This window comes from Somniosus microcephalus, chromosome 11 (genome assembly GCF_052327205.1).
Source record: "Somniosus microcephalus isolate GS21.2 chromosome 11, FLI_Smic_1.0, whole genome shotgun sequence".
NCBI classification, from domain to species: Eukaryota; Metazoa; Chordata; class Chondrichthyes; order Squaliformes; family Somniosidae; genus Somniosus; species Somniosus microcephalus.
In genome coordinates this window covers 68,288,943-68,311,148 of record NC_140997.1, presented here as the reverse complement: position 1 = coordinate 68,311,148, position 22,206 = coordinate 68,288,943, and the positions used below count along the sequence as shown (strand labels likewise).

The window sequence follows — 22,206 nt, the reverse complement described above, 5'->3', positions numbered from 1 at the left end:
GGACTCACACAGCCTTGGTCTGCTGGGGAGGCTTCTTCCTCCCCAAGGAAGGGAAGAGCACCTCTTTATGAGCTCTTGCTCCCTCAACTAAAGCCTGCAAGGCAACGTCATCAAACCTGGGAGCAGCCCTAGGTCTCTCGCTGGTCATTCTGCCTCCAGGTCCCTGTAGCATGAAAGGCCAAAAGGTTGGCAATCTGCAGAAGAAGCAAGGCTTGTTGCAGACCTTAAATGCAGCATCAATGATGATGTCATCGGAGGCGACTTTCAGACTGGATAAACTCATTTGCCATGGGTTCCCACACGCTGGAACTCAATTGGCCAATTAAGTTCAAATCACATCAATCTCCCACATCGATTTAGATTCGGGTGGATAACACGAAATGCGGATTACACAACCCCAGCCCGCCCCTGAATTAAAATCCAGCCCTATGACTCTATTTAAAGAAGAACCTCATTGTCTTCAAGCTGTCGTCCTTGCCGCCTGATCAGAAGTGCAGGTTAAAATTGAGGACATGTGGCATGCTGGCGGGTATTCACTCAGCCACCTTTAACTGCCTGTTAGGCGGCTAGGGCTAAAACTGTCCCTTTTGTTTCTTGTCAATCAACCAACTTTCCATCCACGCTGCTACATTTCCTCTTATACCATACAGGTGCATTTTTCTGACAAGCGTCTTGTGTCAGACAACTTATAAAATGCCTTCTGAAAATTCACACACCATAATTACTGCATTCCCTTTATGTATTCAGTCACTTTTTTTAAAAGACTGTACTAAACTTGTCAAACACAACTTGCAAATCCACTTTAGGTATCCTTGATTAACCCAAATGTTTCTAGCTGCTTGTATTTGAAATTATTTGGGATTTTAAGAATTACTCTACAACTGACATTAGACTGGTTTAGTTCACTTGGTGAGCGTGAGGCCTGCCAGACGGATGAACGAACGCACGCATGCACACAGGTAGACAAATGATACGCACGCATACACAATGGAACTTACGTTCGACCGAATGAAGGGCCCTCGCTCCCCAGGTGAAGGCCCGCTTGGTGAGCGTGAAGCCTGCCGGACGGATGAACGAACACATGCATGCATGCAGATAGAAATGGCACACATGCACGCAGTCATGCACAATGGAACTTACGCTTGAGCGAATGAACGGACGAATGGAGGAATAAATGACTGAATGATTGAACGATGCCAGTTGGACTGGCGTGTACGGATTCTTGGTTTATTAAATTATAGTTTGTACTGTAAACATTATTGATTTACCTGTAAAATTTATTGTTGTATTTATATTGTTGACCATAATTGGTCAATGAATGTAATGGATTTACTATGTAACTGATGAGTTGTATAAGTACTGTTGTACTTGAATGTTAAAATTTTAAAAAAGGACAACAGGTTATACCAAGCAAAAATGAAGAGTTACTAGATTGCCAGTAGGACTGGTATGTATTGTATTTTACTATGGGTACCTGTATTGTTGACATTGTTTCAGTCTGAAAAAAATTATTATTGTATTGGTACTGTTAATCTTAAAGCTGTTTTTTTTTTAAGGCTTGGCCTTAATGAATGTAATGGATTTATCATGTAGTTGATGAGTTGTAACAAGTACTACCAGATTTAAATAAAAGAGGTAGACTGGTTTAGCTTTCTCCTTCCTTCTTGAACAAAAGAAGTCATATTGGATACTCCCCAGGCCCCTGCACAATTTACATATTTAAAGATGAAAAACTACATAGAATTTTACAGCATAGAAACAGGCCATTCAGCCCAATAGGTCTATGCCAGTGTTTATGCTCCACACGAGCCTCCTCCTACCTTACATCATCTCAACCCGTCAACATATCATTGTATTCCTTTCTCCCTCCTGTACTTATTTAACTTTTCCTGCATCTACTCTATTTACCTCAACCAGTCCATGTGATAGTGAATTCCACATTCTCACCACTCTCTGATTGAAGAAGTTTCTCTTGAATTCCTTAGTGGCTATCTTATATTGTGGTCATATTTATCTATTGCCATAGTTTGCATAACGCAGCATATTTTATTGTTGCTTTAGTATTACAAATGAGAGTGCTGGTTTGGCAATCAATACATCATTACAAATTCAATTAAGTTCAGTATTTGTAGTTTGTCTAGTAACCCCAATTTTAGGCTGCAATTACTGGCCTTAGACTAGTAGTTGCAGAATGCCAAGTGTCACCCGGTTATACTGTCTATCTGCAAATCACATTCCATCCAATCTTACATACATGTGCAGAACTCTGCTCCCCACTGTTAATATTTTGAAAGAATGGCAGGAGTGGCTATTTACTCTAAGTATTTGTCCAAAAGGCCCAACAGACTTGTTTAAAACAAAAATTCTCAGGATGTGGGCTTCACTGGCAAGGCAGTAATTTATTGCCCATCCCTAGTTGTGCTTGAGAAGGTGGCGGTGGGCTTTTTTCTCGAACCACTGCAGTCCATGTAGTGAAGGTGTTCCCACAATTCTGTTCGGTAGGGAATTCCAGGATTTTAACCTAGTGACAATGAAGCAATGGTATTATATGTCCAAATCAGGATGGTGTGTGATTTGAAGTGGAACTTGAAGGTGGTGGCCCATGTTAAATCTGTGAGTTGTTCAAGTAATTAATACTCAGACTTAATCAGTAACAATAAAACAGGTCTTTACTGGTTGGAGGTAGGGACTATACGTAGGTCTTTACTTCATGCCCACAGGCGGGAACTGAGGGGAGATCAGTACCCACAGTACTATTTATACCCCTATGGCCAGGAGTGGTACTGCGTATCACTACGCCCAACAAGTAGTGCAGTCCTGTCCATAGGTTCAAAGTAGCACACATATTACATACACAACATTCCTCCCTTCCTAGCTTTACAGTCATCTCCCCATTTAACATAACGTAATAACATATATACATATATAACTTCAGGTTTACATAACAGAATAACATAGATACATAGATAACTTCATGTCAAAACAGATCACAGATTCAGTCTCTGCGGAAAACAGTTCACAGATTCAATCTCTGTGGTGGAGTCGGTTCACATTGCTGGAGTGACTCATTCAATAGTCCTTCCATGGATTTAACAGTTTGAACTTCCGAACTGAATTGGCTCCGTTCGGAGGGACCACGTGTGTGATCTGGTAGAGGTGATAATGGTTCAGATGGGTCATCTTCTGTTTTTACTTTTCCTTTTCTGCTTCTTGGAGACTCTCTGGGCTCCATTGTCAGCTGCCACAGCTGCCAGCTGCATGCGCAGTTCCTCCTTCTCTTCCTCCTGTTTCCGTCGTAGAGCCAGCTTCTCCCGATGTTCCGTAGACTTTTGGTGCTCCTCCATGATTTCTGCACTTTGGGAGTCGAAGTTACAAGCTGGGCAGGACAGGACATCGTAATATTCGGTGTCGTCCACCAGGTCATAGTAATATTCGGTGTCGTCCTGAGCTAGACCAGTGAGAGGGTTGTCTATTTCCTCCATACCCAGCTGGACGTTAGCCAGCTCTTGTTCCAAATCCAGACATCTTTCCTGAAGAGACTTCTTCATGTGTACCTCTGCATCCAGCTTTTTCTGGGCTTTCAGCAAGTCGTTTACTAGTGACCTCATTTGTGATTTTAATACTTCAACTTCCTTTGGAGATTGATTGATCGGACTATGCAATCCCTCTACCGGAGCAGCTGTTTCAGCGGTCTGTTGTTCTACGTTGACGTGAGTCAGCGTACTTTTGGCATCCAAGGGCTGCTCTGTTGCAGTCATCTCAGTCTGTGTTGCCACCTCAGCTCTTCCAATAACCTTTGAGAGCTCCGAACCCCTTTCGTTTGAATATTGAAGTTCGTGTTCAAGTTTTTCCCATTTCAGAGTCCTGTCCTTCAGCATATGCAGGAGTTGGCTGACCGTTAACTCCTCTGACATCAGACGTTTTGTGTGCTCCTGTTCCATTTTCTCCATCAGCTGCTTCTGTTGTCTTTCCAGATTCTCCAACTCTATATCAAAGAACTCTTTCGTTGCATTCAACTCTTGCTCACAACGGCGAAGCATTTGTTCTAATTGCTGTTGTAGTTTGAAATGGAGTTGAGTTCGAGCCCGGTGTCCCTCAGAAATGGGCACATCAGTAGACTTGCCAGACTCAGAATCCACAGTTAAACTATGTTGTTGTTGCTCAGTGGAATTCTGTGCTGAAACTTTGTCTTTTGCACCTGAGTTGGGCTTACCATCATCCGTTCCAGAGTCTGGGCCGACTATCTTCACCGAGTTCTCACTCGTTATTATTTGTAGGAAATGCCAGTCCATATTCATTTTCCTAATCCACTCCCGTCCTAGTAGTGGAGGACCTCCTTCAGATATCACATATAAGTCCATTATTTGACTGTCTTCGCCCTTGTGGACCACTGCAACCTCTATTTTCCCGATGGGGTACACGCTTTGCCCCGTGTATGTTTCCAATATAATCCCCGTATCCTGTAGGGGAATATGTTGGAATAACTTTCCGTAATCTTTCTTATTTATGACCGTCAATGCCGATCCAGTGTCCAATTCCAGTTTTACTTGGACTCCTTCTATCTGAAGAGTGACCCAAATTGTCTGGAGGTCTGCACCCTTACCAGCGTTGAGTACTCTTAAGCTAGCCAGTTCATTACTGCTAGCGTCTGAATCGGACTCCTGTTCGGTCACCTTGTGTACCTTTGCGTATTTTCCTTGCGGTGACTTCTTGTTGCTGGTCTTCTTCGCTGACCTGCATACTCTAGCTATATGTCCAAGCCTACCACAAGTTCTACATTCTTGGTTTTTAAACCAACACTGGTTCTGATCATGCGTTGTCTTTCCACAACGATAACATTTGCCAGAACTCACACCCAATTTGTGTGCACTGAGCTCCGGTGACCGTAGCTGCATTACTGCCGTGCCTCTCGCTGCGGCTTCGTGTGCTGCTGCCATAGTGACCGCCTTCTCAAGCGTCAGCTCATTCTCCTCGAGCAGTCGCTTTTGTGTATCCTGTTTAAATAAATCACACACAAATTTGTCTCGAAGTGCCTCTGTCAGTCCCGTTCCAAACTGGCAATATTTCGCTAATTTACGCAATTCCAGCAAATAATCAGCATTGCTTTCATGCTGTAGCTGCCTTCTGTCGTAAAATTTAAATCGTTCCACTAGCATCAGCGGCGTGGGGTTTAGATGATCTTTCAGGACAGTAACAATCTCATCGAACGTCTTATCCGCCGGTTCATCTGGTGATAACAGGTGTTTCAATTGCCCGTATGTCTTCGCACCCATTAAATTTAATAATGTTAGAGCTTTATCTTGGTCACGAATTTTATTGGCCTTACAATAATTTTTTACTCTTTCAACATATATGGCCCAATCTTCGAGGTCACTATCAAAGGTGCTAATATTCCCGTGTTTAGGCATTGTAGATTTGCAATTTCTCAGATTTTTTTTTTTTTTACTGCTATCCAAGATGGCGGCTTCCCGCTCTTGCCGTCGTCCTCCGCCCACAAAATGGCAGTTTTCCCGCGCTTGGCGGTCTTCACCCGTCCCCCAACGCCGTCTCCCTTCAGCCCCCGAGTGCGGCCCTTATCTTCGCCGCGATCGCCCGAGTGCGGCCCTTATCAGCGGATGCGATCGCTGGATCGCGAAGCGGCTCTCGGCTCTTATCAGGAGATGCGATCGCTCCGTTGAAACGCCTCCCGCTCGAAGCGGCTCTCGCGCCCTATTCCTCCAGCTCCCCCAGCCCCGTTCGTGCGGCCAACGCGGTCGACTGCCTGTCGCGTCGCTGCCCGGCTCAGACAACGGCTTACCCACCACCAAGCTGGAGAAGAAGCTGACGGTCGCCGATGGAGGCTCCGAGGTCAGGATGTCTTCCAGTGGGGTGGAGAGGGTGGAAACCTCTCTGCAACGTCCTGGCTGTGGACGAAGCTGCCGTGGAGTGACTGCCGCAGGGTCCGAATCAGACTCGTCGCCAGTGTTAAATCTGTGAGTTGTTCAAGTAATTAATACTCAGACTTAATCAGTAACAATAAAACAGGTCTTTACTGGTTGGAGGTAGGGATTATACGTAGGTCTTTACTTCATGCCCACAGGCGGGAACTGAGGGGAGATCAGTACCCACAGTACTATTTATACCCCTATGGCCAGGAGTGGTACTGCGTATCACTACGCCCAACAAGTAGTGCAGTCCTGTCCATAGGTTCAAAGTAGCACACATATTACATACACAACAGCCCACAAACCTGTTGTCTTGTCCTTCTAGCCTGTGGAGGTTGGGGTTTGGAAGATGCTGTTGAAGAAACCATGGTAAATTGCTGCAGTGCATCCTGTAGATAGCGCACACATCTAGGCAAGTGAATAATATTCCATTACATTCCTGATTTCTGCCTTGTTTGTGGTGGAGAGGCGTTGCGGAGTCAGGAGCTGAGGAATATCCAGCTTCTGACCTGCTCTAATAGCCATTGAATTTTAAAACAGCTTCTCTGTGTACTGGAGTTACCCCACAGCATGTCAAGCCCACATGGTAACAGACAGCCTCCTGGAAGGGGATTCACACAGCTTGGCTAATATTCCCGGAGTTATGCAACAATTTTGCATGGGTCTCCAAACAAAATGACAATGCATCAACGCGGCAAGCTGCAGTTAAACAACCTCAGCAGAAGTTACATCGTCAGTGAAGGGTAGATGAACCCAATATTACAACAAAGTGCATTGCAGTGGCACATTAAATGGAATTTGTTGCCGCAATCCTGAGACCCTCACGTTACATTGCCAGAGACAAGCACTTTTCACGTGTGCACCATATCCATGATAATTGAGGGCCAGGACAGAAAAAAATTAAGACTTGCATTTATATAGCGCCTTTCTCGACCACCGGACGTCCCAAAGCACTTTACAGCCAATGAAATATTTTTGAAGTCAATGTTGTAATGTAGGAAACGTGGCAGCTAATTTGCGCACAGCAAACTCCCACAAACATCAATGTAATAACGACCAGATAATCTGCTTCAGTAATGTTGATTGAGGGATAAATATTGGCCAGGACACTGCTCCCCTGCTCTTCTTCGAAATGGTGCCATGGGATATTTTACGTCCACCTGAGAAGGCAGACGGGGCCTCGGTTTAATGTCTCATTGAAAGACGGCACCTCCGACAGTGCAGCACTCCCTCAGCACTGGCATGTCAGCCTAGATGTTGTGCTCAAGTTCCTGGAGTGGGACTTAAACCCATCAACCTTCTGACTTCTTGACTGAGGCGAGTGTGCTACCCACTGAGCCACAGCCGACACCAAGCAGAGGACAGGAATCATTTATTGCTAAAATGCGCAAGCAAAGGCTGGAGCCCGCGCCATCCCACTCGCTGCGTTTCTCACATTCCTACCTGCGCATATTTCATTCCACAGGTTCTTCTCGGGTCGTTTTCCGATCAGCTTCGCCATGTTGGCTGCGTCCGTTGCTAGGAGACAACCTCAATTACCCACAGCGCACCGCAGGTGAAAGGGTGAGAGATTCACATCCGGGTCATCGGGCACTGCCTGAACACATGTGTGGGGCGCGAGGGAAGGCCTGAGTTTGTTTTCATTTACTAGTTTGAACAGGTGAGAGTTGTTTCCTATTATTGATTATATGGGGGGAAATATTTATTTATTTATTTATTTGACTGCAAAAGTGTTACTCAATTAGTCTTAGAAAAGCTGTGGTTTTTTTTTTAGAACAGCGTCAGCGTAGCTCAGTTGGTAGCACCTCTTGCCTCTGGGCCAGAAGGTTGTGGGTTCAAATCCCACTCCAGGGATTTTAGCACCAAATCTAGGCTGATACTCCAGTGCTGCACTGTTGGAGGTGCCACCTTTCAGGTGAAACGTTAAACCGAGGGCCTGTCTGTCCCCTCAGCTGAATGGCACTATTTTGAAGACGAGCAGGGGAGTTATACCTGGTGTCCTGGTCAATATTTATCTCAATCAACGTTACTGAAGCAGATTATCTGGTCATTATTACATTGATGTTTTTGGGAGCTTGCTGTGCACAAATTGCCGTGTTTCCTACATTACAACAGTGACTACATTTCAAAAGTACTTCATTGGTTGTAAAGCGCTTTGGGACGTCCTAAGGTCGTTATATAAATGCAAGTCTTTTTTTTACCTGTGAGGAATAACCACTACAGATACATGTTTATAGGAAACTGCATTTTGGATCAAGTTAAATCTTTGTCAGGATAGCACTTGTTTTTACTGTTTGAAAGTGAATTAGGGGCTGCTATATTCGCTGCATTGTTCATCTTCCCTTAAAATACTTTGGTGTGGTGATTACAATAAAGCAATATAATAGCGTGAAATGGATACATGTTGATGATTTTCTAAGAAATATAAAGCTTTAGATCATGACTAAGGTACAATTGGTACATTTAAGAGAAGTCATAAGTCTAACCAATCTAAAATATCTTTTATTACTTGGAATATTTGTTTATGGGCATGAAAATAATTATACCACCCCCCCCCCCCCCCAAAAAAAAACCCTACCTAGTTTGAAGTAATAATGCTGTTGGTTTCTATTTTGGACTTTCCATTATGTAAGGAATGACATGACCGATACTGTGGCATAACAATTGTTCTTGTTTATAAACATTTGTGTCATTCTGTATAAATTCCAAGGCTGATCCTATTTCTGTATTGCAGTTTGTTCTACAAATGATGCAAAACAACTCTGATATCAAGTGTGAAATCTAGGAACTAGAATTTAGTATCCTGTCTCAATTAAGGGCCGCTGTTTTGAGTGGTAGTAGAACCCACATTCTCTACTTTACAGACAAACCTATGCACAGATAGGTAAATCGTTTGGTTCTTTTATCAGTTGCAGTATAACACAAATTGGTAATGATCTCACAATCTTTACCTTGAAATTAAAGCAAACTATTTTCTGAAACATTAAGCCAAAGCCTATAATAAATTTGGAGAAATATCCTTATGGTGAAAACTCGTTAGAGTCATAGAGTTATACAGCACAGAAAGAGGCCCTTCGGCCCATCGCGTCTGTGCTGACCATCAATCCCTGTCCAGTCTAATCCCATTTTCCAGCATTTGGTCCATAGCCTTGTATGCAATGGCATTTCAAGTGCTCATCCAAATGCTTCTTGAATGTTATGAGGGTTCCTGCCTCTACCACCCTTTCAGGCAGTGAGTTCCAGATTCCAACCACCCTCTGGGTGAAAAAGTTCCTCCTCAAATCCCCTCCAAACCTCCTGCCCCTTACCTTGAATCTATGCCCCCTTGTTATTGACCCCCCTACTAAGGGGAAAAGTTCCTCTTTATCTACCCTATCTATGCCCCTCATCATTTTGTACACCTCAATCAAGTCCCCCCTCAGCCTTCTTTGCTCCAAGGAAACCAACCCCAGCCTGTTTAGTCTTTCTTCATAGCTGAGGCGCTCCATCCCAGGTAACATCCTGGTGAATCTTCTCTGCACCCTCTCCAAAGCAATCACATCCTTCCTATAGTGTGGCGACCAGAACTGCACACAGTACTCCAGCTGTGGCCTCACCAGCGTTTTGTACAGCTCCATCATAACCTCCCTGCTCTTATATTCTATGCCTCGGCTAATGAAGGCAAGTATCCCATATGCCTTTTTAACCACCTTATCTACCTGTTCCGCTGCCTTCAGGGATCTATGTACATGTACACCAAGGTCCCTCTGACCCTCTATACTTCCTAGGGTCCTACCACTCATTGTGTATTCCCTTGCCTTATTTGTCCGTCCAAAATGCATCACCTCGCACTTTTCAGGGTTAAATTCCATTTAATTTATAATTCTTAGAAGTCTCTGTAAAATAAAACATGCTTTCCTGCAGGCACAAAGAGAAAAGACAGAAAAACCTCAGCAACAATGAAAATGGCAAACCTTTTGTTCGCTCTTGATATTTTTTTTTTAAAAAGCTTAATTTGAAGGCTCATCAGGCATAGCAATCAGACAGTGGGTAGTTTCCATATCTTCTTCAGAGAATTTCCCATCTAACAGTTAGGTCATGTAACCAATTACATTCTCCTCTTCCAGAACAACAAGCTACAAAAGCAGTGTTCATTCCCGGATGAGCCGAAGCCTCTTCTCCCCCCAACCCCCTCTTAAACAACCATTTTTCTTTTGATGTAAAGGGTCGTCTTCATCAATGATGATTTTCTTCTGTTTTCCCTGTACTTTCTTTGCTCAATGAGCAGATAGGCCTTTTGCATGACTGATTCAAGGCAAAAGGCTTCTCTGCTCATCAAGGCAAAGCACATACATGGAAATCTTCCTGCATCAAGAACATCTCTTAGGGGGAATTAATTCTTGCTGTCCATCATTTCTTATCGTGGGTCACCTTGGGAAGCAAATCTGGAAAAAAGTCTTCGATCTTTGACAGTGTCAGCTTGACTCAGTTAGTTTATGTCTCTGTGTCTGCAGGTTGTACGTTCAAGCCCCACTCCACATAAAGTAGGTTAACATTCCAGTGCCGTAGCCCCTCGGGGACTTCTGTATTAGTGGAGGTGCTGTTGTGAGAAGTTCAACTGAGGCTCCACCTGCCTGCTCACGTTAATATTAAAGATCTCGTGAAACTGCTCGAAGAACAGGAGGTTCTCCCAGTGGGCAGCATTCTTGCCTCAGACAAACACCACCAGAAACACGTGGTTATTCATCTCAGTTGTCGTTTGCGGGATCTTCATCCATGCAAAAGGCATGGGTGAAGATCCCTCAAACACTGTTGTTTACATAACAAAAGTGAAGGGGGGGTATTTTTAACTTTGGGTGCGGGTGTAAAATGAGCGATATTGAATTGATCATCCGTTATGCACCCCGCCCAATTTTCCCTTCCATTGATGTCAATGAAAAGAAAATCGGGCTTTGTGTATATTGGGCAGATAATTTGATATCGCTTGAAGTTAAAATTGCCTCCAAGCTGTAAACGCATTGAGATTGGAAAAAGTGCTACATAAATACACATCATTCATTGATTTTCAGCATTTTGAGAGCGGACAAACTAAAACTAGGGTTTAAACTAATTTGGGAGGGGCACTGGGATGAAGCATTAGAGAAGAAATATAAGGTGCACAGAGGACTGGGAGAGACAAACCGCGTTAGAATAGAGTCGTTCAGAAATAGGAAGGATCAGACTTGGGGGAAGATTAGGATGGATTGGGAGTGAATGTGTGTAAATGCACGCAGCGTGGTTAAATAAGGTCGGTGAGCAGCAGGCACAATTTACCACATGGAATTATGATATAGTGACAATAACGGAAATATGAACTAAATGGTGCAATTTTAAAGGGGATGCAGGAACAGAGAGACCTGGAGGTGTATATAACCTTTGAAGATGGCAGGACAAGTTGAGAAGGCTGTTACAAAAGCATACGGGATCCTTGGCCTGAAACAGGCATAGAGTACAAAAAGCAAGGAAGTTATGCTAAACCTTGGTTAGGCCCCAGCTGCAGTATTGTGTCCAATTCTGCGCACCACACTATAGGAAGGATGTCACTAGTACGCTTGGGGTGCAAAGGAGATTTACTAGAATGGTACCAGGGAGGAAGGACTTCAGTTACGTGGAGAGACTAGAGAAACTGGGGTTGTTCTGCTTCGAGCAAAGAAGGTGAAGGGAAGATTTGATAGAGGTGTACAAAATCATGAAGGGTTTTGGTGGAGTAAATAAAGAGACATTCTTTCCAGTGGCAGAAGGATAGGTAACCAGATTTAAGGTCATTGGCATAGGAACAGGAGTAGGCTATTTATCCCTCAAGCCTGTTCCGCCATTCAGCTGATCTGTGACCTAACTCCATATACACACCTTTTGCCTCTGGCAAAAGAACCGGAGGCGAGATTAGGAGAATGTTTTTTACACGGCGAATTGTTATGCTCTGGAAGGCACGGCCTGAAATGGTGATGGAAGCAGAATCAATAATAACTTTCAAAAGGGGAAAAATTTGCTGCGCCATGGGGCCAGGCAGGGGAGTGGGACTAATTGGATTGCTCTTTCAAAGAGCTGGCACAGGCATGATGGGCTGAATGGTCTCCTGTGCTGTATTGTTCTATGGTTACATGAACACTTTATTTTGTGTGGTGTGATTTCTAGACATCATCAATCAACTGTGAAGACTTAGCTGAAACAGCAAGCTAGCCTCCAATATGACCCATGGCAAATTTACACAATTTAACAGGATCTTTTTCCCTTCCATTTTGAGATCGGTGTGCTAGTGACTCCGTGCAAACCCTTCCTGTTTATGCTTAAAATTCTTTAATAATAAGATTATCCCTGATCCCAGAGTGTTGGTCACTCCAGCCTTCAAGTCATTTGTAAAAAGTTTTCAGCCGGATTTGGTGGTTACAAACCACTATTCAATTTTTGTCCAATTTGCAATGTGCTCTGCGCAATGCGCTATCACCCAAACCTTTCATTTGCTTGCGTTTGTGTTCTGCTTTTCCTAAATGTTTTTCCTAAATACCAACGGTAGGTTTCACATCCTTTGGCATATTTGAAAGTTTTAAGCTAAATTTCTTTGCAAAAAGCTGCATTTGAAGACAGTCCAAACTTTCTCCTTATCCGTCAAATTTCGAGAGCAATTATCAGCTTCTCCACTGATCCTTTACTCATTAAGAAATTTGGCAAGAGCCCAAATCAAAATCAGACTTGCGAATCCTCTCAGATGTTCATCTCTTTCTTCATTTCTTCAGCCATAAATACACAGCGCCCCTGTTTTTTGTCATTAACCTTTCCCTGACAGAATATGCAATAATTATAACATTCAGGAAACACAATTAACCAGACCACTTTCTTCCAAAACAACCATTAATTTATATCATTGAAATTGTACTGGAACTGAAAATTTTAATCATGTCAGCTCTCAGGAATATTTTTGGGTGATTTTTGTTTTTATATATGTTTATTCTTTTAAATAATGTCCAGCACTGTTCTCTCCAAGGTGCGCACAGAGAACTGGACAGAAGCTGGAGTGGGGGGGGGGGCCCAATACACAATGGCCCGGGGAATCCAGACTACATTACATAGGATATACGGCACAGAAACAGGCCATTCGGCCCAACCAGTCCATGTCGGCGTTTATGCTCCACTCGAGCCTCCTCCCATCTTTCCTCATCTAAATCTATCAGCATAACCCTCTATTCCCTTCTCCCTCATATGTTTATCCAGCCTCCCCTTAAATGCATCTATACTATTCGCTTCAACCACTCCCTGTGGTAGCGAGTTCCACATTCTCACCATTCTTTGGGTAAAGAAGTTTCGTCTAAATTCCCTATTGGATTTCTTGGTGACTACCTTATATTGATGGCCTCTAGTTATGCTCTTCCCCACAAGTGGAAACATTCTCTCTGTATCCACTCTTATCAAATCCTTTCATCATTTTATAGACCTCGATTAGGTCAACCCTCAGCCTTTTTTTCAAGAGAAAAGAGACCCAGCCTGTTCATCCTTTCCTGATATGTATACCCTCTCATTTCTGGTATCATCCTTGTAAATCTTCTCTGCACCCTCTCCGGTGCCTCTATATCCTTTTTATAATATGGCGACCAGCACTGTACGCAGTACTCTTAAGTGTGGTCTAACCAAGGTTCGATACAGGTTTAGCATAACTTCCCTACTTTTCAATTCTATCCCTCTAGAAATAAACCCTAGTGCTTGGTTTGCATTTTTAATGGCCTTGCTAACCTGTGGCGCAACTTTGTGATTTGTGTATTTGTTTATTTTGAGATCCCTTTGTTCCTCTACCCCACCTAGACTCCCACCCTCCAAGTGATAAGTAATCTCCCTATTCTTCCTACCAAAATGTAATACCTCACATTTGTCTGTGTTGAACTTCATTTGCCAATTATTTGCCCATTCTGCAAGTTTATTAATGTCCTCCTGTAATTTGTTGCAGTCCTCCTCAGTATTGACTATCTCCCCGCACCCCCCCCCCCCAAATTTGGTATCGTCTGCAAATTTAGAAATTGTGTTTTTGATTCCAAAGTCTCAATCGTTAATGTAAGTTGTGAGTTGTGAACAGCAGTGGTCCCAGCACTGATCCTTGTGGAACACCACTACCCACCTTCTGACACTCTGAATAGCTACCCTTTACTCCCACACTCTGCTTTCTGTCTTGAAGCCAGCTAGTAATCCATTCTGCTACTTGTCCCCTGACTCCGCATTCTTTGACCTTATTCATGAGTCTATTATGGGGTACCTTATTGAAGGCCTTTTGAAAATCTAGATAAATTACATCTACTACATTACCATTGTCTACTCTCTCTGTTACCTCTTCAAAAGATTCAATAAGCTTGGTCACGCAAGATTTTCCCTTGTGAAATCCATGCTGACTATTCATTATTCTACTTCTTGTTTCTAGATGTTCTTCTATTCACTCCTTTAGTAAGGATTCCATTATTTTTCCTACCACCGATGTTAAGCTAGCTGGTCTATAATTCCCTGGACATGTTCTATCCCCCTTCTTAAATATAGGTATTACATTAGCTATCTGCCAGTCCTCTGGCACTTTACCTTTTTTCTAACGAATTATTAAATATGTGTAGTAATGCCTCTGCTATCTGTTCCCTAGATTCTTTTAAAATAAATGGATGCAATCCATCCGGACCAGGGGTTTTATCCTCTTTGAGTTTGATTAGTTTATTTAATATAGCCCCTTTTTTATTTTAAATGCACTTATCTCATTACTCCTCTAATCATCCGATGTCATGTCCACCTGTTCTATCTCCCTGGTAAATACCAGAGCAAAATAATGATTTAATATTTCTGCCATCTCCCTATTTTACCTGTGGTATAGTCTTGTCCATCCCTTAATGGCACTATTCCCATCCCAACCTTCCTTTTTTTATTGATGTGCCTGTAAAATATTATACTATATTGTTTTATGTTCCTTGATAATTTAATTTCATAGTTCCCCTTTACCTTCCTAATTTTTTTTTACTTCTCTCCTATCCCTTCGTATTCTCTCCTATCCCTTCGTATTCTCTCCTATCATGCATCTTCTGCTGTCTATGTACTTAATGTATGTCTCTTTCCTTACTCTCAATTGTTTCCTTATGTCTTTATTCATCCATGGAGTCTCATTAGTGTTTAGTTTGTTCTTTCCTTTAGAGGAATATATTTTTCCTGCACTCTGCTCATCAACATTTTAAATGTTTCCCATTGTCGTTCTACATCGTTGTTTCCCAATATTGTTGCCCATTTTATTTTCCCAAGTTCTATTCTCAGCCCCTCAATCAGCTTTTCTCCAGTCTATTAACTTGATTTTTGTCATTCTTATGACCTTCTCTATTGTTATCTTAAAGCATATTTATATTATGGTCACTGTTGCCTATATGTTCCCCTACTTTTACTTCTCTTATCTGCTCTGGCTCATTCCCCATAACAAGATCCAATAGCGAATCCTCCCTTGTTGGGCTTTTTACATAGTGGGTTAGAAAGAAGTCCTGTAGACATTGTAGGAATTCCATTCCCTTATCCCCTTTACCTACCTCTTCTGTCCAATTAATATCGAGGTACAGTTGAAATCCCCCATGATGATTATTCTATGTTTTTTACTTGTTTCTCTAATTTGTCTGTATAGTTCTTCCTCCACCTCCCTTCCACTATTAGGTGGTCTGTAGACTACGCCTATTAGTGTGATTGATCCTTTATTATCTTTTATCTCTATCCATATGGATTCTATTTTTGTCTTGCTGATGTCTACGTCCCTTTTTTCTACTGCCATTATGTTATCCCTAATAAGTACAGCTACTCCACCTCCCCTTTTTCCCTCTCTATCTTTTCTAAATATATTATACCCTGCAATATTTAATTCCCAGTCCTGATTTTTCTGTAGCCATGTCTCAGTGATCCCTACTGTGTCTGGTTCCTCCCAACGCATGATTGCCTCCAGTTCAGAGTCGTTTGTGAGTCTTGCGACCTCAGAGCCGATCACAATTGCAGCTCTTGATGTGTGTGTTCCGATGGTTGATGGGTTGCTGTGTAATGCTGGGAGGGGTTTGGTTTTCTCCCTTGAACTGTGACCTTTCAGCTGGACAATGGGAGAATCCCCCACGCTCTGATTATTTGCCTTTGCAGCCTTCGGCGCCGGTTCGTGGTATACCGGAGTTGTGCGTGCACATTACCCAGTTGGGCCACACTTTCGTCGGCTCTGTGCAGAGGTCAAAGGATCTGTGGGGGCGGGGGGGGGAGATCGGAGGGGGGGGAAAGAGAGAGAGACTGACTCGTTGAAAACCTGGTAAAATGGTAAGTGCATGGGGAAGGTCGTTCTTAACTACCTTTTAATAAGCTTTTAACTATCTAAATTGGCTGACCCGCCTCTTGGTGTCAGGTCTGTTCAGGAATAACAGGCCCAACACTTGGGAAACTGACAAGGAGGCGGGTTTACAGCGGGATACTGACCCACTGTCAATCTTTGTGATTTTGACAGTGGATCCGCCTCCAAACCCATACTCTGAGTAAAATTTTGGCCTAAGAGTCTAAATGGGGTAGAGGTGCAAAGGGATCTAGGGGTACAGATTCACAAATCATTAAAAGTAGCAACGCAGGTTATAAAAAAGCCATAAAAATGCAAATAAAGCACTGGGGCTCATTTCTAGAGGAATAGAATTCAAAAGCAGTGAAGTTATGTTAAACTTGTATAGAACCTTGTCTGATGATTTGAGAGGGTGGGGTGGCAGTATGGCAGTACTGTATACAGGAAACTTTGGTTTATCCGGAGGTTGTATGTCTGTAAACCTCGATCTAACGGCAGAAATCAGCAGCCGTTTTGGTTAGGTTTTTTTTCTTCTAGCATTTTTTTTTTTAACAGTCAGGCTCTGGAAAGCATCTCTGTAGCTTAGCAACAGCTTCAGAGACGCTTCCAAGGTACGGGCCGAGTGCTTGCAAGCTGTTGCTAAGCAACAGTGTTTGTTGTCAGATACGGAGATGAAAACCTCCGTATCTTTCAACATTAGCGCTGGTCTATCCGGAAGTTTTGATAGATCGGCAGCAGCTCGGTCCCGTCGGTGCCGGATATCGTGAATTTTCCTGTATATGCTTTTAAGTAGTTGCTGTCGTTATTTTAAAAATTGTTCACGGATGAAAAGGTCGCACTCAAATGAGTTCGTGGCCCACTCAGTACAAAAAAAATTAGAGGGAATATTGATGAGCAGGTCTTTCAAACTCCATTTAAAAGCTTTTATAAGCCCTCAGAACAGGAACCAATGTGAACAGCTCTCTACTGACTCATTATGTGTTCAGCATCAAATTGCCTTTCTTTTCTCAGAATGCTGAGTCCATGTTTAACTAAGCCAGCACAAGAGAAATGCTTACCTTTTCTGTTTCCTGGTTAACTCAGTCCTGGCCAACATGAGATAATCCGCCATAACAGTGCAGCAAGATTTCTAGCTGAAGAATAGTGGCATGGAGATGGGGATTTAGGAACACACGGGCTCAATTTCTCCCTCAGAATAACATTAAAACATCTTTTTAGGTGTTCCTCAGTGTGCTAGTAGTCCCTTTAATGGCAGTTTAAACTGCACCAAATATTTGTTCCATAAACAGTATTTACTAACAGAGTAGTCAACACTAGTAACAACTAACTACGTTAAAAAAAATGCTTCTCATTTCCCCCTGGATTTTTTTCCAATTATCTTAAATCTGTGTCCTCTGGTTAGTGGCAACGGTTTCTCCCTAACCACTCCTTCACCATAACTACTCTATCAAAACCCCTTTTGAACACCTCTAGTAAATCTCCTCCAAACCTTCTCTGCCCTAAGAAGAACAATCCTAGCTTCTCTAGCCTCTCCACTTAACCGAAGTCCCTCATCCCTGGTATCATTCTGGTAAATCTCTTCTAAATCCTCTCCAAGGCCTTGACATCCTCCCTGACGTGTAATGCCCAGAATTGCACACAATACTGCAGCTGAGGCCTAACCCGTGATTTATAACAGTTTATCATAACTTCCTTGCTTTTGTACTCCAATGCCTCTATTTATAAAGTCAAGGATCCGATGGGGTTTTTTTAACAACCTTCTCAACTTGTCCTGCCACCTTCAAAGATTTGTGTACATACACCCCCAGGTCTCTCTGGTCCTGCACCCCCTTTATAATTTAGCATTTAATTAATATTTTTCCATCCAAAATGCATTACTTTCACACTTATTTTAAGATGATTTAAGGAAAGAATATTTGGGATTTGACTTCATTGAATATTTTTCATTTCCTTGAACAGTCAGTAATGCATGACAGTATTTAATAAATGAGAAATGTATCCTAAGTACAAGGATGCAGTAATTTTAACTTCCTGTTGCCTTAGTTAAATCTAATGAAATGGTATTAGTTACTGACTCCTGCATTTCCTAAAAGCACAATCCATTAATCAATGAAGTCAGCTTGCAAAAGATTGAATTAATCTTTTCAGGAAAATAGTGAAAGTAGATATTTTAATAATAGTGAATATTGCTAATGAAGTGGAAACTATTAATTCTTTATATTACACACTGAACACAGAGTAAAAGGCATGTGTGATCTTGGAAACCATGAAAGTTCAAATTTCTCACAGCAAGTGCTTGTATCTGAAATGATTCATTTATTCTTGAACATAATTAATTTACTCATCAAAATTATGGTGTATGTTGATGAAATCATCATCTATGGCACTAATATATTTTCCAACTTTTTTTTTTAGAATGTTCAAAAATGACATTGAAGCACCTCAATCAAAATCAGTAAAGAGTAAAAAGCAAACTGAAATAAACACCACTGTCGACCAAAACAAAGAATATGGTGGAAAAAGCAAGTTTGAAGGGGGGAAAAAGAAAAAGAAGCCTAAAGTGAAAACTATCCTACCTGAAGCCAATGAATCTGATCAGTCTTCCTGCTCTCATGTGTGCGCTGATCTAAAGACATTTAAGAAAAAGAAAAGCAAATCCAGAAGCTCAAGCATTGTAGAAGAGGAACAAGACTCCGAGATGGAGGAGAATCCACCAGAAAGTGAAATTCATGAGGACATATGTGATAGTTTAAAAAAGAAAAAGAAAAGAAAAAACAAATCTAAGCCAGATGGTCATTCTAGCCCTCAGAATATTTCTGAGGGAAGTAAAGGAAAAATCTGTGTGAATGAACCAAGCAGAGTTCAAGATGAAAGCAAGTGTAACATTAAGAGAAAGAGAAAAGACAATGTCAAAAATGCTGATGTGCAAGAAGGATTAACTCAAAGTAATAAGACTTCAAATGGTACTGCAGACAAAATGACAGAAGGGTCTTGTGTTACTGAAGCCAAAAGTACGAAGAAAAAGAAGAAGCGGTCACATTCAGAGGATATCAGCACACATGAAGATAAAAAATCGGTGAAGAAACGGAAAAGAGAAAAAAGTACTGCTGCGCCTGAATGTGGGAATGACCCATTCAAATTAGCAGATGCCAGGAAGCAAAAAGATGAACATCTCCTGGACACTCCGAGCAATAAGACAGACAAAAAATGCATGAAAAAGAAAGCAAAGCTGCATACGGAGGAGCATCTGTTGGATCCAGATAGGAAACACAAAGGAGCAACTGTATCAGTCAAGAGTGAGCGAGAAGGAGTGAGCAAATAGAAGCTGACATTGAATGCATCACAAAATCTAAAAAGAAGAAAGGGAAAAGATCCATTGATGCTGAAGTGGGAGGAATCGAGATATTGGACAAGGAGAGAATGAAACTTGCCAAAACTAGCAATGTTTGTAAATTCCAAAACTCCCCAGCAAGGGTGACTGCAAAAGGGAAAAAGCAGGAGACCGCATTAGATGTTCTTGAGTCTGTAAAAATTAAAAAGGAAATTAAAAGAAAAAAGAAAGCAACTTCATCCGGGACACATGTTTGTAAAGTAAACCTTCATTTTCATGCTTAAACTATAGATTTAAAGGCCTAGAAATTCAGTTGCTTGCGCCAGCCGGTAGCGCCTTAGGAGGAGGAGATGTTGGGCGCTAGGCGGCTAGCGGCGCCGGGCGCAGCGCGATCTGCGCCTCTCCCCCTACTTCACTCAAGATTTAGCGGTTGTGGCGCAAAGTCTTTGCCGCGCGCTCAGCTGCGCGCGCAGATCCTGACGTCATTTCATCGTGCAACGCCCTTTGTGCGCCCCAAACCGGAACTTCAGTGGCGCCGCCCTTCTTTGCGCCTGGTGCCCCCAGCGACTGGTAGAGGGGAACGGTTCCCAGTCGCTGCGTGGTGCGGGGGGCGCTATTTAAAGGGGACTCCTCCTACATTATAAGTGACAGACATTTTGTGCCAATCCTTCTGTGTGAGAGACAAAGGCAGAGAGCTTTCTGCTTTGACTCAGCGCTCGCACAGGTACTTCTGGCTTCAGGCCAGAGCTTTGCACTTGGATTTCACTTTCAGTGCCATAGCCTTGAGTCGCCACATATACTGTAATGGGGGGCTACAATGGTGGAAACGTTGGCTTTCTGCATTGCATTCAAAGGGATCAGAGACGCCATGAGAGAGTGCCAGACATGGCCAGACGGAGAAGGGCCAACAGATGTCGGCACAGGAGGCCTTTACCCACCCAGGGTATACCGCCAGCAGTTCTCATATCTGAACATGTCTGATGAGCAGTGTGTTCGGAGGCTGCGATTCAGAAGGGAGGTGGTCACTGAGATCTGCCACCTGCTTCGCAGAGATCTGCAGCCACAGCTGAGGAGCAGGACGTCTCTGTCGGTGGCAGTGAAGGTGACGGTGGCTCTCACTTCTATGCCACCGGCTCCTTCCAATCCGCTACTGGGGACATTGCCAACATCTCCCAGTTCTGCGGTACATTGCTGCATCCGACAGGTGAACAATGCCCTTTTCAGAAGGAGACGTCAGTACATCTCCTTCCCCATGACCCTGGACAAGCAGCAAGAGCGTACAATGGGATTTTGGAAGAATAGCGCGCTTCCCCATGGTCCAGGGCGTAGAACTGATGAACCAGCATTGGTCAGGCCTTGCTTCAGGGCTGCAGTGCACAGGGCATGGCAGCCAGACAAGTCCACACTACCCCTTTTAAGAGCTGACCGGCGCCAGAGTGTCTGCCGTCAATCAGCAACTCGGCCGCACCTTCGCTGCGCCCGCCCTCGGGGGTATCGCCCCGGACCGCCGGCTTAGGCGCCTAATGATAGTCCGTGCATCGCCTGTTTTAGCGCAGCAGTAACCTCTTGGGTGGATGCGACTGGATATCGGCGAAGGTGGCGCGAAGTTGCGCCGGGCGCAAACTTTAGCGGCCGCCCCACTGTAGCGCCCCCGAACGTGCTATACTTGAATTTCTAGGCCATAGTATTTTAAAGACCTTTTACTACAGTATTTTGATGCTGAACAGTGACCCCTCCTGAACAACGTTTCTGGAAGCAGATTAACTCTGTAGAATTATTTTTTTTTTGGCTTTTATCTATAATTATCTTATGATAATGTGAAATGTAACTGAAGTTTCTGGGATTTTTCAGGTAAAAGAGAATTATGCGACCATGATGATTTGCAGATTATGTCTGTAAAAAAAAGGAAATTATTTGAAGTAACAATAGACAAGGTACAGAAATGCATTGAACACCTGGTTTATAGTAGCGAACAGGCACTAAATCAACAACAAGGACAGGCTGTCCAAGTAGACCGCATAGTCCTTTCCAGTCCTATCGTTGCCTGTAATTCAGCTCCTGTTCTTCTGTATAAACCCCAATGTGGGAGGATAAGGGGGGGGGGCGAGAGAGGGGGGGAGCGAGAGAGGAGGGGGGGGCGAGAGAGGAGGGTGGGGCGAGAGAGGAGGGGGGGGCGAGAGAGGAGGGGGGGGCGAGAGAGGAGGGGGGGGCGAGAGAGGAGGGGGGGCGAGAGAGGAGGGGGGGCGAGAGAGGAGGGGGGGGCGAGAGAGGAGGGGGGGCAGAGAGGAGGGGGGGGCGAGAGAGGAGGAGGGGGAGGGGGGCGAGAGAGGAGGGAGGGGGGCGAGAGAGGAGGGGGGCGAGAGAGGAGGGGGGGCGAGAGATGAGGAGGGGGGGGCGAGAGAGGAGGAGGGGGGGGCGAGAGAGGGGGGGCGAGAGAGGAGGGGGGGGCGAGAGAGGAGGAGGGGGGGGCGAGAGGAGGGGGCGGAGAGAGGAGGAGAGGGATGGGGCGAGAGAGGGAGGGAGGCGGAGGGCGAGAGAGGGAGGAGGGGAGGGCGAGGGGGGGGGCGAGAGAGGGAGGAGGGGGGTGCGAGAGAGGGAGGAGGGGAGGAGGCGAGGGGGGGCGAGAGAGGGAGGAG

The 22,206-nt window shown here is 43.8% G+C and overlaps 2 protein-coding genes across 5 annotated transcripts in view; one reads left to right on the top strand and one right to left on the bottom strand.

Annotated features, from left to right (window-relative positions):
- The window catches only part of iqck (IQ motif containing K), a 243,894-nt gene extending 236,421 nt beyond the window's left edge, over positions 1-7,473 (bottom strand). For 2 of the 4 annotated variants that reach the window (XM_086000838.1, XM_086000839.1), the window contains exon 1: positions 7,368-7,473. In XM_086000838.1, coding sequence (XP_085856964.1) covers positions 7,368-7,425 — 58 coding nt within the window. In that variant the 5' untranslated portion in view covers positions 7,426-7,473. Of the gene's footprint in view, positions 1-6,229; positions 6,277-7,367 lie in introns of all 4 variants that reach the window. The other 2 variants (XM_086000844.1, XM_086000843.1) reach the window with 2 other exon arrangements.
- The window catches only part of knop1 (lysine-rich nucleolar protein 1), a 47,153-nt gene continuing 32,384 nt past the window's right edge, over positions 7,438-22,206 (top strand). Inside the window, 4 exon segments of the mRNA XM_086000845.1 lie at positions 7,438-7,584; positions 18,655-19,547; positions 19,550-19,832; positions 21,423-21,504. Of these exon segments, the coding sequence (XP_085856971.1) occupies positions 18,656-19,547; positions 19,550-19,832; positions 21,423-21,504 (1,257 nt within the window). The 5' untranslated portion in view covers positions 7,438-7,584; position 18,655.